We start from the raw sequence: 15,224 nt of genomic DNA, 5'->3' as shown, positions 1-15,224 counted from the left end.
ATATAATTTTGTATAAAAAATATTTACAAAGAAACTTTTTATAAAAGCTTCAAATGAAAATTTGGTTTGAATTTTTATTCTTAAAATGTTATTTTAGGTATTTGATCATTTTATTGAAACTTTTTTTGAATGTCAAAATTTCGAAAAATCAATTAATTTTGAAGTTATTTCAAATAGATCGATTTTCATAAAAATCATTTTGGAAATACAACTTTTTGAAAAAATTGTGATTTTGACTATGTTTTGATCTTCAATAATATGTGTTTATGTTATATGATGTCAAAATTAGTGTTTCAATTTAGAAAAAATGAATATAAAAAAACTTTTAATATTTTAAAAAATGGTTTTAGAAATCTATTTTCAAAAATTTAAAAAAAAAATTATTTTTTTAAATTTGAAACAAACAGGTCCAATATATATATATTTTTTTTTCTAAACAACAAAATTTCCAACGTTTCTTTCTCAAAAAAAAAAAAAAAATTTCAACATTCATATGAAGAAATGAAAAGTACTAGCAACACACTCCCTATAATATCTTTTTTTTTTCCCAAACGTTCACTCTCTATTAAAGTGAAACACATGTAAATCTTATTCGATGATTTACTCGCCAAAAAGGAAAGAAAAAAAAACTGCATCGAACATTTAATTTAATATTAATAGTAAAAGACAAGCATATTTTAATGTTTTATTCATGAGATGCATGGCTTTCCATTAGAGTAGTGACAAATTGAGAAAGTGTCCTTGTGGATGACCCATCTTCTCCTAATGCACCTTTAGCAACATCTTTAAGCTCTTCAATTTTTTGTTGAATCACACTTCGTTTTTCTCCTAGCATTAAATCTCTAATTACATTAGAAATTTCCTCTCTTTCAGCAATTCCATTTTCATTAAATTTTACCTCTAAACCCACTTTTAAACTCTCTATTAACAAAATAGCATTCATTCTCTGATCGGCAAACAATGGCCAAGTTATCATTGGAACTCCTAACATAATGCTCTCAAGTATTGAATTCCAACCGCAATGTGTTAAAAATCCACCGATTGAAGTGTGACTTAAGATTTGAGTTTGTGGTGCCCAAAAAGGAACGACTAAGCCATGTTCTTTTGTTCTCTCTAAAAATCCTTGTGGTAAAAACTTTAAAATGTTGTCATCATCATTTGAAGCACTTTGGTAATCTACATTTTTAGAATTACTAGGTTCTCTCAAAACCCACAAGAATTTCACACCACTCAACTCCAACCCGAAAGCTAGTTCATTGATTTGTTCCTGAGATAATGTGCCTCCACTTCCAAAGCAAACATACAAAACGGAGTTTTGTGTTTGATTCTCTAACCACTTCTCGCAATCAGACCCTTTTGGCTCGGTTTCTAAACCCGTTTGTAAGATTGGTCCAACCAAATAAACTAATTGGGTTTTGTTGTTGTTGTGGTCGTTCCGCGTTAAGGCTCTCATTGTATTTTCCTCCATTTCTAAGAAGCTATTAACCAATACACCATCAGCAAGAGAAAAATTCTTAGTATGTCGAAGAACTAACTCGTAAACTAAACTAGACCGATCCATTAAGAAAACAGAAGGGAGATCTTGGCCACGGATAGGTACGCAACCTGGAATGAGAATAGGCTCGGTGTGATCTATGTATTCACATGAAATTTGTTCATGAAGTGAAAGCAAATGCAAATGTAGTGACGATACCATGGCCGAAAGTGGGAAGTATATGAAAGAAAAGAGGTTGAACTCTTTAGCTATTTCTAATGCTTGGCTTACCAATAAATCAGCAACAATTGATACCACTAGTGTGCTTGAACGGAGTGAAATCAACGAGTCGCGGAAGGCTGGCATGGATTGAGAAACGGCGAGAAGGATTTGTAAGGGACCATCTTGTGGTAAGTCTTGTTTGTTTATTGGAGGAAGGAAAGTGCATGTTATGGATGAAGGAAGAGAATCAAGTAATTTGAGGGTGGCTGGGATAGGTGCATCAATGGTGGGGAAGATGCATGTTACATGGAATTGGTTATGGAGATGAATGAGTCTCTTGGAGAACTTAATAATAGAACTTTGGTGGCTAAATTGAGGAATTGAAGTTACTACTATTGTTTGAGCCATGGAGTTGTAATTGATCGGTTCTAAGTCTTGACATGGTTTGGTTATTTATATAACTAGTATTCGGACCCGTGCCAAACACGGGTAAAAATGACACTACAGAAATAAACACCCAAACACTCAATTGGAGGAAATAAATAATTCTCCAAAGTTATATATATTGGATTCATGTAATTTTGATAATCAGTAACTTAAATATTTATTTTTGAGATTTTAGTTTAATAAAAATGACATTTGTTTTTCAAAAGAAATTTTTCAAAGTGATTTTAACTTAATATACATCTCATGTTTTTTACAGATATTTTTATAAATTAAAATAACTTTTTAATTTCAGCTTTTTATAAATTTTATTATGCAAAGAAATTCATAAAAAATGATAAAATATTTAAAATTAACTTTTTATAAGAAGTTATTTAAACCATTTTCTCATTATTATTGTATATATTAAACACAAAAAATGTCAATTACCAAAGGTATACAATGTACCAAATAAATCTGCATGGGTTTCCTCGTTATGCATGATGGTGGTGCATACAAACCGGCTTTCCATATTCAAATAAACCTACTTGAATTGGTCCGTAAATTTGGGATCTCAGAACATGCACTCCAGTTATAGAATATTCAATTAAAAATGCATGATGGTCATGGTGGTGCATACAAAATATGAAGTCACGAAGAGAGCAATTATAATTCTTTAATAGCAATTGTAGTTCTTTGATATTAAAGTGTCTTCAACATTTAGATCCAATGATTAAGATTAAAAAATATATTGTGGTATATGGTGGACAACCTTTGATGTTGGTCCACCTAATGTATTTGTGATTGATAAATTAACGGAAGAGATCAATGTGACAAACAAAGATGTCTTTAAGGGACCAATTCAGATTTTTTTTTTCTTTAAGGGATATTGTAAAACCTAAAATGTTTTTAAGAGATCAAACGAACTAATTAAGCCTAAAATAAAATATTTAATTTATTTTTCTTCACCCTTTGATTCTCATGAAAATGAGTTTGGAAACCCACTTGGGTTGTTCTGGTTCGATTCTCTTTAGGTGAACTAATTTAACTTTTTCAAAAAAAAAAGAAAAAAAGAAAAGGAAAGCCATTAGGTTTGGTCTAGTGGTGAGGAGTATGAGTAGTATGCTATAAGTCATGAGTTCTATCTCCAGCTCATTGTAAAAAAAAAAAGAAAAAAAGAAAAAGAGTTTGGATAATTAATTCAGAGTTTGATCAAAACGCAAGTAAAATCTTGTCGAATATTATATTCTTCAATAAATATTCGAATTTGGTTTTTTCCGAAAGAATTTATTTTCCGATAAAGACCAAAAGATTTGTTATAAACTAGAGACCAATTAGTTAGAAGAATTGGACAAAACTAACTGAATATAAGATGATTAAGAACACTGAATAAAACAAACTAGAATAGAATAAAATAAAATAAGACAAATTTTTTTTAAGAGGCTAAAATGAATATATAAAAATAAATAATTAAAAGGGATATATCATATAGTTCAAGATGTACAAATTCCTTGTTTGGATTTGACTTATTTTTGAGTTTATGAAAATAATTTATGCAAATAAATAAACTTTTATATTAATTCATAAGTTTTCACTAATAAAAATGGTGTCTTAATAAATTGGTTTTTCCATAAACTACCTTAAAAAATTTATACTAATACATAAAAACTTATTTATTTATATACATTATTTCGAAATAAACTCAAAAATAAATCAATCCAAATGGACCCTAAAAATGGAACATTAGAGGCAAAATCTAGCTACTAACAACCTCTAGGCGCAAAACAGAATTACTAAACCAGTGCGCAACCACCTCAGATAACTAAACAGACCCCATAAACAACCAGAAACCAGGTGCAGAGTTGTCTCGTCTTCAGAAGAAAGGCGCAGAGCAGCATAAACTCGTCGAGGCCTGCATTCACTGTCGCATGCAAATCACTGGTGGTTAATTTCTTGATCTAAAACCTAACAATTGAAGAAGCAGAAGCAATAAGAGCCTTCACAAGAACCTAACATTGCATCCAACTCCGAATCAATGCACTCTTTATCACAGTCCCAGTCAGTACAAGGACCTAAATATGTTCTACTTGGCCTTCCACAAAGTTTTGCTTCCGGTACTTCACATCAAAAGAAAAATATTAATATTAAATAAATCTTTTTTGGTGAAAGAATATTAAAGAATAAAGCATGAGAGAAATATAGGTTACTTAGTTTTTACCACATGAGGAAATAAGGAGAAGAACAAGACAGAGGAACATGTAGAATTTAGCAACAGAAGAAGTGAATGCAAATGACATTTTCCACAAAAAGGTCCAATAGAATGTTTCTATGTATACATAGAAAGGAATATAAGTACAAATGATCTAGCTTAAATTTTTGCAATATGGGTGGAGACTTTTATTTTCATTCTTATTTAGATTTTCAATTTAATATTTTCAATTTGTTTTAATCCGCCCATATAGTCTTTTTAGGAGCCAAGACATGGGAATTGCGAAAGGTTATTGAATAATTTTTTATTTTTATTTTTTAATTTATTGTTACCAATCAATTTTATTTTTTGGGGTCAGTATTACCAATTAATTTTAATTCACCTTTATTGTGTTTCTAGGGGCCAAAGCATGATACATGTCATACACCCTTATAGTGAATAAGCATAGTGTCAAAAGTTTAAACACTAATTTTTATAATGTGATATTGCTACCTGTTGAACTAAGCTCACAAAGACATACCATGTTTTGTTTCCGGAGTTTATTTCAAAAATATACATGTTGTCGGTGCATAAAAATTGTATTATATACTCAATTGTAATTCTTACCGCATCAAAAACACTTGATTTTCTAAATTAGTGGAAGAATGATAGCTTATGGAATAAATTAAGGGTTTCTTTGTTTGTGGTTAGAACAGAAGAATTGAATTATATAGATGTCAAAATTTCAGTTATTGAACATCAACAGTTGCTTGCTTTATCTTATGAAATTTTTAGTTTGCTTGTCATTCTTTTGAAGAAGCAAAGAATAATAAGTTTGTATTTTTTTTTTTACGGTCAAACATGCATTCAATTCAACGAAAGCAAATCGATACAAGCAGCAGCTGCGGGGTCAGGGACATATCCCACCCAAGAACAAGATCGTTTTGCTATTCCTACTAAACGATGAGCAACAACATTTTTGCATTTTCGAATGAAAACTACATTACAATTACTAAGATTAGACAAAATATCAGAACAATCTCAAGAATAATATTCTCAATTGATGACACACAAATGGCACCATGCAAACATTTTACAACAACTTCAGAGTCAGTTTCAATAATGTAATGGCCATCTTGGCTAGTTGTTAGAATCCATTGGAGGCACCATCTAAGTTGCAAGTTTGTATTCTTATAGTTTGCTTGTAATAGTCAAATTTGTAATGGGGTGAGGAGATTCACCATATGTCTTAATTGAGATTGTGTTTATTATTAGTTTGACAATTTTCTTATTTATTTCAATGGTGTAGACAAATTTATTAATAGTTGATGAAATTTGCATTTAAACTAATAGTTAGTTTGATCCAAAATTATTAATTCAATAAAATAGATGATAAAAATTGCATTTAAACAAAGAGTTCGTTTGATCCGTAAAATGTAAGTATTTCACAAAACATACATGAGAGAATAACGTACTCAGGATAACATTTAAGGTATTGTACAAATTTATTCTTGTACGATGTTTAGTGGACAACTTGTGAAATAATAAAAAATTGTCTCGTGGTTCAGTGGGGACAAAAATTTCTATTTTTTGGAAGTATCTTGTCCACCAGTTTGTTCAATTTCAAAAACAATTTTAAAATCAAATACAGTACAAACCAATTAAAATTGTCTTGTCTAATAGCTAAATTTTTAGCAAATCAAACACATTATAGTTGGTGTCATTTATTTGATCATAACCTATAAAATAAAGAGAGAGAAACGATATTAAGACAAGAGAAACGACATTAATGAATAAATTGTATCCAATTTATACATAGTTTTTTATAGTTTGATACTCCTTCCGTCTCAAATTATAAGGGAAAAAAACTCATTTTATTTTGTCCCAAATTATAAGAGAAAAATCATTTTTAAGAATGTTTTTTCCTTATTTTCATAAAATTAAATGCAAATTGCATTTAATTTTTTTTTCTCTCTCATTTTCTCAATAAACAACAACCAATAAAAATTGTTTTTACATCTTCCTATGCAACTTATTCCAAGGAAAACCCACAAAAATATACTTCAAATTCTCATGTTTTACCTTTTCTTAATAAGTGTGATTTTTTTATTTTGTTGTAGAGAGTGAGGATTGATAAGTGCTAAATATTGGTTAAAATGCATGTTTAAAAGGCACTTATTGAATACAAATCCTTGGAATATAAATCACTTTTGATGTAAATATAGTGTGTACTAAGAAATTGCGCAAGAATTATCAAATCCAACCATTTTGTTAGGTTCATGCTGATATTAAAGAAAAGAAACAAAATCCTGAAGCATTCGCTGCAGCGAGCATGCAGCGAACGAAGGCAGGGAGTCCAAGGTACTTAGCGAACACGCAGCGAGCATGCAGCGAATAAGCTCGCTGTAGCGAGCACCTAGCGAGCAAAGGATGAGTCACAGCTAAATACACGTGTCAGCAAACCTCTTCAACTAAGCAATTTCTTCGCGTAGCGAACACGGATTCGCGTAGCGAATAGGCCTATTTCAGAAGTCTATAAATAGCATTTCAGATCATTTTGTAAAATATCAAGTTAGTTAATATCAGATAGAAAAACACTATTTTCATAGATATATCCTGTTAGTGAGGCTTTGAAGGTGGATTCCACACAACTTGAGAAATCAAGCCCAATGGTCTTTCAATCCTTCTCATCTTCACTCTTTTGTAAGTTTATCATGGCTATTCATAGCTAAATCTCTTTTGTTGGGATTGGATGTAATTGAATTATGATCATGAATCTAGTTTAACTTTGCTATATGTGTTTTATTTATCAATCAATATTAGTGATGTCCTTGTTTTCATGCTTTTATTAAAAGATTTAAATGATATAGACATATGTTATTTGAATCAAAGGTAGGATAATCACTTGTTAAAGTTCAAAGTTTAGACATAGATTTTGAGATTTAATAGTCACTTAAAGTATTAGAGCTTAATGCTGTTTTATCGATTAATGATTCGAGAGATCGGAAAGTTAATAGATACAATAGATTTCAAGACATATTCCGGACACGGATATGATCAACGAGTAATACGTGACGATATTGATTAGTAAATGAAATATATATATCAATAGTTAACTGATACATGTGAATGATTTGATGAAATCCAATTCCAACAAGTTTTTATCTCAAAAGTTTATCACGCACTTTTATCGCAATTTTATGTTACGAAACCAAATTGAAACAAACCCATACTTAGAATCATGGAATTTGTGTATTTACAATTGATATCACACTAGTCCCTGTGGATACGATATTTGAAACATACTTGCCGAAAGTTCTTTCAACAAAATGGCGCCGTTGCCGGGGACTGGCGTTTGATATTAGTTGTTTAATCGCAATTTCTATCGTTTTAAGCAATTTTGTACTTTTTAATTTCAGTTACTATTCGTTATTTTTTGTGCACGCTAACTTGTCTGGTTAGGTTGTTGTCCTGTTTATGCGAGGAAAGATTTCTGCAGAGAATTTACTGTTTGATCCAGAAATCGAAAGAACAGCTCGAAGGAATAACAGTCAAAGAAAGAAAAGGAAACAATTAGCCAAACAAAAGAGGCTGCAAGAAGAAAATTCTGCTTCTATTTCTTCAACATCCTCAATAGCCGAAGAGATGGCTGAAGATCCGCCACGAAACGAAGGTGCCGGTATGAGGCCATGTCACAACAGTCCACGAAGGCTTGCTCATCTTGCAAGACCTCCCAGAGGTGCAAGACAGACGGAGATGAAAACCGGTCTCTTGCAACTGTTATATGCTAACCCTTTTACAGGTTTATCACATGAAGATCCATACAATCATTTGGTGAAGTTCTATGAAATAGCCGGTTCACTTGGTGCTCCTGAAGCGGAGGAGGAAGCGGTGTTCATGAGAATGTTTCCACATTCATTGATAGGAAAGGCCAAAGATTGGTACCTTGATTTACCAGCTCAAGTCATGACAAATTGGAATACTTTGGAAGAGAAGTTTCTTGATCGGTTCTTTCCACATCATAAATTCATGGAGTCAAAGACATCAATTGCGGTGTTCTCTCAAGGCTCCAATGAGACTCTATGTGAAGCATGGGATCGATACAAAGCAATGCTGCGTAAATGCCCTAATCATGGATTTGATGAACTAACCCAAATTCATATTTTTAGAAATGGTCTTTTGCAGGATTCAAAGCTCCTTTTAGATGCGACAGCAGGTGGTTCTCTCTTATCATTAAGTGCTGCAGATGCTACGACTATCATTGAGAAAATGTCACTTAGTGATCGACAAAGTGAACGCAGCAAAACTCAAAGGAAGCCTGGGATTCTTGAACTTGATCCGTCAGATGCTGTATTAGCTCAAAATAAACTTCTTACCAACACAGTGGAGGAGTTATCCAAACAAATGTCAAAATTGATGACTCTTCAAGAAGGATCGGGGAAAGCAAAGCAAGTAGCATCATGTGAATTATGCACCGGAAATCATCCAACTGGTCATTGTCCTCCATCTCATGAAGAGGTGAACTTCATGGCAAATCAACAAAGACAAAGTCAGTATCCGAATAATGCTGGCTATCAAAGGGGAAACAACTCAAACTATGGTCAAGGTTGGAAACAAGATGGTGGCTCAGCAAATAGGCAAAGACAATATGAAAGCTACAGTCAACCACCGGTACAACAAACTCAAAATTCAAATTTGGAAGAAGCTTTGAGATCATTCATAGAGATGCAGACCAAACAAAATCAACAACAAAATGTGATGAATCAACAACAAAATCAGTTTGTGCAAGAAACTCAAGTCTACCAAAGAGGCAATGATGCGGTGTTAAGAAATCTTGAGACTCAGATTGGTCAAATAGCAAAAGAAATGGCCAATAACAAAAATCAAGGAGGATCATTTGCAGCAAATACCGAACCAAATCCAAAAGAGCAATGTAAGTCTGTCACAACTCGAAGTGGTAAGGAGGTAGGAAAGGGAATCGGTGACAATTTGAAAACTGAAGAGGAGGTTTTGACAAGAAAAGAAAGAGAGGGAGTAGAAGTAAGTGAGAAGGAAGTTGAAGAAAATAATGAGGGAGATTTAGTTGAAAATCAAAAAAATGAAAAAAATGAAAAAGAAGAAGAGTTTGAGGGAGAAGTAAGTGAGGAGAAGAGGAAAAAGAAACAAAAGGCAAGAGAAGAGAAAAGTATTCAGAAAAATCCACTTGTTCAACACTTACCATATCCTCATGCTCCATCAAAGAAAGACAAGGAAAGGCAATATGCAAGGTTTCTCGACATATTCAAAAGATTGCAAATAAACATTCCATTTGCCGAGGCCTTAGAGCAGATGCCGACATATGCAAAGTTTATGAAAGAGATTCTTACAAAAAAGAGAAAGTTTGATGATGATGAAGTTATCCAGTTAGATGCAAGCTGCAGTGCTATCATTCAACGCACTCTTCCGACAAAAGAAAAAGATCCGGGAAGAGTCACGTTGCCGGTTACCATTGGTAATGTGAATGTTGGAAAAGCTCTCATTGATCTAGGGTCAAGCATTAACCTCATTCCGTTATCAGTAATTAAACGGATTGGTGGTCTTGATGTTACCCGAACAAGAATGACACTACAGCTAGCCGACAAGTCAATCACACGTCCTTCGGGAATGGCGGAAGATGTTCTTGTAAAGGTTGATAAGTTCATGTTTCCGATTGACTTTGTGGTGATGGATATTGAAGAGGATGACGATGTTCCATTGATTCTTGGAAGGCCTTTTATGAAGACAGCTCGTATGATGATAGATATTGATGACGGGGTGATGAAAGTTCGAGTACAAGATGAGGAAGTTAGCTTCAATCTGTGGGAAGCTATTAAGCATCCAAATGAGAAGGATATATGTTTTAAGTTAGATGCAACTGATGAAGCCATCTTAGATGTGAGGAAACAAGCACATCAACCTTCATCACTCGAACAAGCTCTAACTGAAAGTTTTGAAGCACTTGATCCTGAGAAAGAAGAAGAAGTTGAGAGCTTTCTGAAGCAGCTGGATGCTTTGAAGGAAGTAACTCCTTTAGAAGCAAAGATTGAGGAGCTTAAAAATAAAGAAAGACCGGGTGAAGTGAAGCTTGAGTTGAAAACATTACCATCTCATCTCAAGTATGCATTCCTTGAAAAAGAAGAAAAGAAGCCGGTGATCATTAGCAACTCTTTGACAGCTGATGAAGAAAAAAACTTGATTCAAATTCTGAAAGAAAACAAAGAAGCAATCGGGTGGTCTTTATCCGATCTCAAAGGTATTAGTCCATCTTATTGTATGCATAATATTATGATGGAAGATGATTACAAACCTGTTGCTCAACCTCAACGTCGATTAAATCCAACGATGAAAGAGGTGGTGCGAAAGGAGGTAGTGAAGTTACTTGAAGCTGGCATGATTTACCCTATTTCTGACAGTACTTGGGTGAGTCCGGTCCAGGTGGTCCCGAAGAAAGGTGGGATGACAGTAATCACAAATGACAAAAATGAGTTAATTCCATCAAGAACCGTCACCGGGTGGCGGATGTGTATAGATTACCGGAGACTCAACAAAGCAACCAGAAAAGATCATTTTCCATTACCATTTATGGATCAAATGCTTGAGAGATTATCCGGTCAGAAGTTCTATTGCTTTCTAGATGGATATTCGGGGTACAATCAGATTTCAGTCAACCCCGAAGATCATGAAAAAACAGCTTTCACATGTCCTTTCGGTGTTTTTGCTTATAGAAGAATGCCTTTCGGATTGTGCAATGCACCGGCAACATTTCAACGGTGTATGCAAGCAATTTTTTCTGACTTGATAGAGAAATGCATCGAAGTGTTCATGGATGATTTCTCCGTGTTCGGTCCGTCATTCCAACATTGCTTGAAGAATTTGGACACCGTACTGAAGCGGTGTGTTGAAACGAATCTGGTTCTTAATTGGGAGAAGTGTCATTTCATGGTGACCGAAGGTATTGTTCTTGGTCACAAGATCTCTTCCAAGGGTATTGAAGTGGATAAAGCAAAGGTGGAGGTCATTGAAAAGCTTCCTCCTCCAGTCAATGTCAAAGGAATCAGAAGTTTTCTAGGTCATGCCGGTTTCTACCGAAGATTCATCAAGGATTTCTCCAGAATTGCCAAACCATTAAGCAATTTGCTTAATAAAGGTACGTCTTTTAAATTTGATGATGAATGTTTAATTGCTTTTAATGAATTGAAAGACAGATTGGTGACTGCACCCATAATCATAGCACCCGATTGGAAACTCGAATTTGAATTGATGTGTGATGCTAGTGATTATGCAGTTGGTGCAGTCCTTGGCCAAAGAAAGAACAAAATTTTTCATGCTATACACTATGCAAGCAAAGTATTAAATGATGCACAAGTTAACTATGCAACAACCGAAAAAGAATTGCTTGCTATAGTGTATGCATTTGAGAAATTTCGTTCTTATTTGATTGGTTCAAAGATTATTGTGTATACTGACCATGCAGCTATCAAGTATCTGATTACAAAAGCTGATTCTAAACCGAGACTCATTCGGTGGATGCTTTTATTACAAGAGTTTGATCTTGAGATAAAAGATAAAAAGGGAACAGAAAACTTGGTAGCTGATCATTTATCAAGACTTGTAAACAATGAGGTGACCAAACATGAACGTGAGGTTCTTGAAGAATTCCCCGATGAAAAACTTCTTATGGTACAAGAAAGGCCATGGTTTGCTGATATGGCTAATTTCAAAGCATCCGGATTAATACCGGATGATTTCAATTGGCACCAAAAGAAAAAGTTCCTCCGTGAAGCAAATCAATATGTTTGGGATGATCCTTATTTGTTTAAAATTGGAGCTGACAACCTGTTGAGGAGATGTGTTACCAAAGAGGAAGCCACAAGCATCATGTGGCATTGTCATAACTCACCATATGGAGGTCACTATAATGGAGAAAGAACAGCAGCAAAAATTTTGCAGTCAGGATTCTTTTGGCCGAGTTTGTTCAAAGACACTTATGAACATGCTCGGAGATGTGATAACTGTCAAAGAATTGGTGGAATTTCAAGGCGCAATGAAATGCCACTTCAAAACATGCATGTTGTTGAAGTATTTGATTGCTGGGGTATTGATTTTGTTGGCCCTTTTCCATCATCATTTTCAAATGAATACATTCTTGTGGCAGTAGATTATGTGTCTAAGTGGGTGGAAGCAATTGCGTCACCAAAAGCCGATGGCAAAACGGTGATAAAATTTCTAAAAAGAAACATTTTCACTCGTTTTGGAACTCCTCGTGTGCTTATTAGTGATGGAGGGTCACATTTCTGCAATTCTCAACTAGCCAAAGCACTTGAGCATTATGGAGTCAAGCACAAAGTAGCATCGCCATACCATCCTCAGACCAACGGACAAGCAGAAGTTTCGAATCGTGAAATAAAGAAAATTCTGGAAAAAACTGTGTCCGCATCAAGAAAAGATTGGTCATTAAAGTTAGACGAGGCATTATGGGCATATCGAACTGCTTTCAAAGCACCAATAGGCCTTACACCTTTTCAGATGGTATATGGTAAGGCATGTCATCTTCCGGTCGAGCTTGAACATAAAGCCTATTGGGCTTTGAAATTTTTGAATTTTGATGAAAGCCAAGCCGGAGAGCAAAGAAAAGTTCAGCTTCAACAGTTGGATGAATTGAGATGCCAAGCTTATGAATCTTCTAAGCTGTACAAAGAGAAGGTCAAAAGCTATCATGATAAACGGCTTGTCAACAAAGAATTCAGGCCAGGCCAAATGGTTTTGCTTTTCAACTCAAGATTGAAGTTATTTCCGGGAAAGCTTAAATCCAAATGGTCCGGTCCTTTCAAAATCCGTGAAGTGAAACCATATGGTGCAGTTGTGTTGGAAGATCCAGCTACCAATGACACATGGACTGTGAATGGTCAAAGATTGAAGCTCTATTTTGGTGGTGAATTTGATCGTGGCACTGCCAAAATCCCACTTTCCGATCCTTGAAGCACAAAAAAAAAAAAAAGAACGTCGAGCTAATGACGTAAAACAAGCGCTTGTTGGGAGGCAACCCAATTTTGTAAGTATTTATGAGTTTTAGCATGCATTAAACACTTTTGTTATGAAGGAAGCAAGTTGGCCAGACACAGCAGGCCAATTATGCAGAAAAATTTTTCTGGTGTGTGTTCGCTAAGCGAATAATCCATTCGCTAAGCGAATAGTGCGAAATCTGCAGTTTTATAATTAAGTGACAGCTGGCCATTTTTGGCCACCTCACATGCCACCTCACACCCCACTTCCACAAAATCAGAGGGGAGTACGAATCTCCCCCTTTTCAACCCTAATTCCACTTTTCTAAAACTCCATCTTCTCACAAAATTCTCAAAACCACCATCTCCATCCTTCACCATCTCCAATCTAAGACAACACCCACTACCCCATCCATTTCTACTTTCAGTTTGTGCATCTCCATCACTCAGGTATGCAGAAATTTTAAACTTCAATTTTCAATTTTTATCATTTTTTGTTCATAGTGAAAGATGCATGATATTATGGGTAGAAAGATGCATAATTGTATAGATAGTTTGAAAATTTTGATGAAATTGTGGGTAGCCATGTATGTTCTTCAATGAATTAGGGTACACAAATTTAAATCTCTTCATGTTGAAATTCTTCTTGACAAAATTGTGAACAATTGTGAATAAATAACATTGCTTTTGAATTGTGTAAATTTGTTCACTCATGCTACAAATTTGTTTCAAAAGATTGAATTTGTCAACCCTAACTCCAACCCTTTGTGTGTGCATAGTTGTGGTTTGCCAAAATGAAAATCCTTGTGTTATATTTTACTTCAAAAACCCGAAAATTTTCGATCAATTGAACTGAGAAAAGTTGAAATTCATGCTCTGTCATATGAATTATCTAAAATTCTGAGCAAAAGACTTATGTGGTTTTTCGAAGTAATTTCAGGAATGGCACCAAAAAGACCCGCAGCAAGCACCGGAAAGAAGCAAAAGACTGGGGCAAGTTCATCGCACACAGCCTTTGACCCCAGCAGGTTTCTTGGACCGGAGCAATTTGAGCGGTACCAAATACTTGAAAAGAAAAAGATTTGGAATGAAAGGAAATTCGAGATTTTTGAGCATGGCAGCTATGAGAGGTTTGCAACAATCATCAATGATAGGCGTTGGGGTAGACTTATTGACCCACCAAAATATTTCAATACTACCTTTGTGAGAGAGTTTTATGCAAATGCTTACCCATCTGCGGGTGAGCCATTCTCTTTTACCACTATGGTACGCGGAAAAACCATCCGTTTTGACCGCAATGCCATCAATGAGTACCTTGGAAACCCTTTCACCCTACCCGCCCATGAAACCTTGTGTGATTTTCAGAAGCAAAGAGCCCGCAAGACTTGGGACATTGACACCATGCGAAGGAAACTTCTTAGGCCTAACCATGACTTCGTATATGGCACAACCAACAGACCTTTGAGGGCCCTTAGAGATGATATGCGCACCTTCACCCTACTCCTTTTCCTACTTGTTTTATATAACATCCAACCTAATTCTCACACTTCTGATGCTGTCATGAATATACTTGGCCTCATTCATTACATAAATGAAGGCCTTGAAGTGGATTTGGCCGGTATCATCTCTGGTTGGATGAAAGAGATTACCTTGTGTGGCCACCCTGACAAAAACCTTAAGTCCACTGCTGTGAGATCCGACAGTCCTTTGGGTTTCCCGTGCTTAATTATGGGATTGTGTACAGCTAATAGGATACACATTCCTGAAATTGGACGTGAGGAGATTGGGAAGATTGATGATGATTATGTGGATCGGTACTGCAAACCGAAGAGGAGAAGAGCTGCACAACAACCACCACCACCCCCACCACCCCAGGCCTCCACCTCTGCTGTTCATG

General features: G+C 35.0%; 1 protein-coding gene and 1 long non-coding RNA gene across 2 annotated transcripts; both read right to left on the bottom strand.

Moving 5' to 3' along the window:
• Positions 1–657: 657 nt before the first annotated feature.
• On the bottom strand, positions 658–2,104 carry LOC123883555 (hydroquinone glucosyltransferase-like). Its single transcript, XM_045932398.1, has one exon. It carries the CDS (start codon positions 2,102–2,104, stop codon positions 686–688), a length of 1,419 nt encoding a protein of 472 aa, XP_045788354.1. The 3' UTR covers positions 658–685.
• Positions 2,105–3,728: 1,624 nt separating this feature from the next.
• LOC123883554 lies at positions 3,729–4,528 on the bottom strand. Its single transcript, XR_006800233.1, has 2 exons — positions 4,338–4,528; positions 3,729–4,236 (listed from the first exon to the last, which is right to left on the bottom strand). It is a non-coding gene; the product is annotated as an uncharacterized LOC123883554 (long non-coding RNA).
• Between the last annotated feature and the right edge of the window lie 10,696 nt (positions 4,529–15,224).

This window comes from Trifolium pratense, linkage group LG5, assembly GCF_020283565.1.
Source record: "Trifolium pratense cultivar HEN17-A07 linkage group LG5, ARS_RC_1.1, whole genome shotgun sequence".
NCBI lineage: Eukaryota > Viridiplantae > Streptophyta > Magnoliopsida > Fabales > Fabaceae > Trifolium > Trifolium pratense.
Note: the sequence above shows the minus strand (reverse complement) of the source record. Positions and strands in the feature narration are given on the sequence as shown.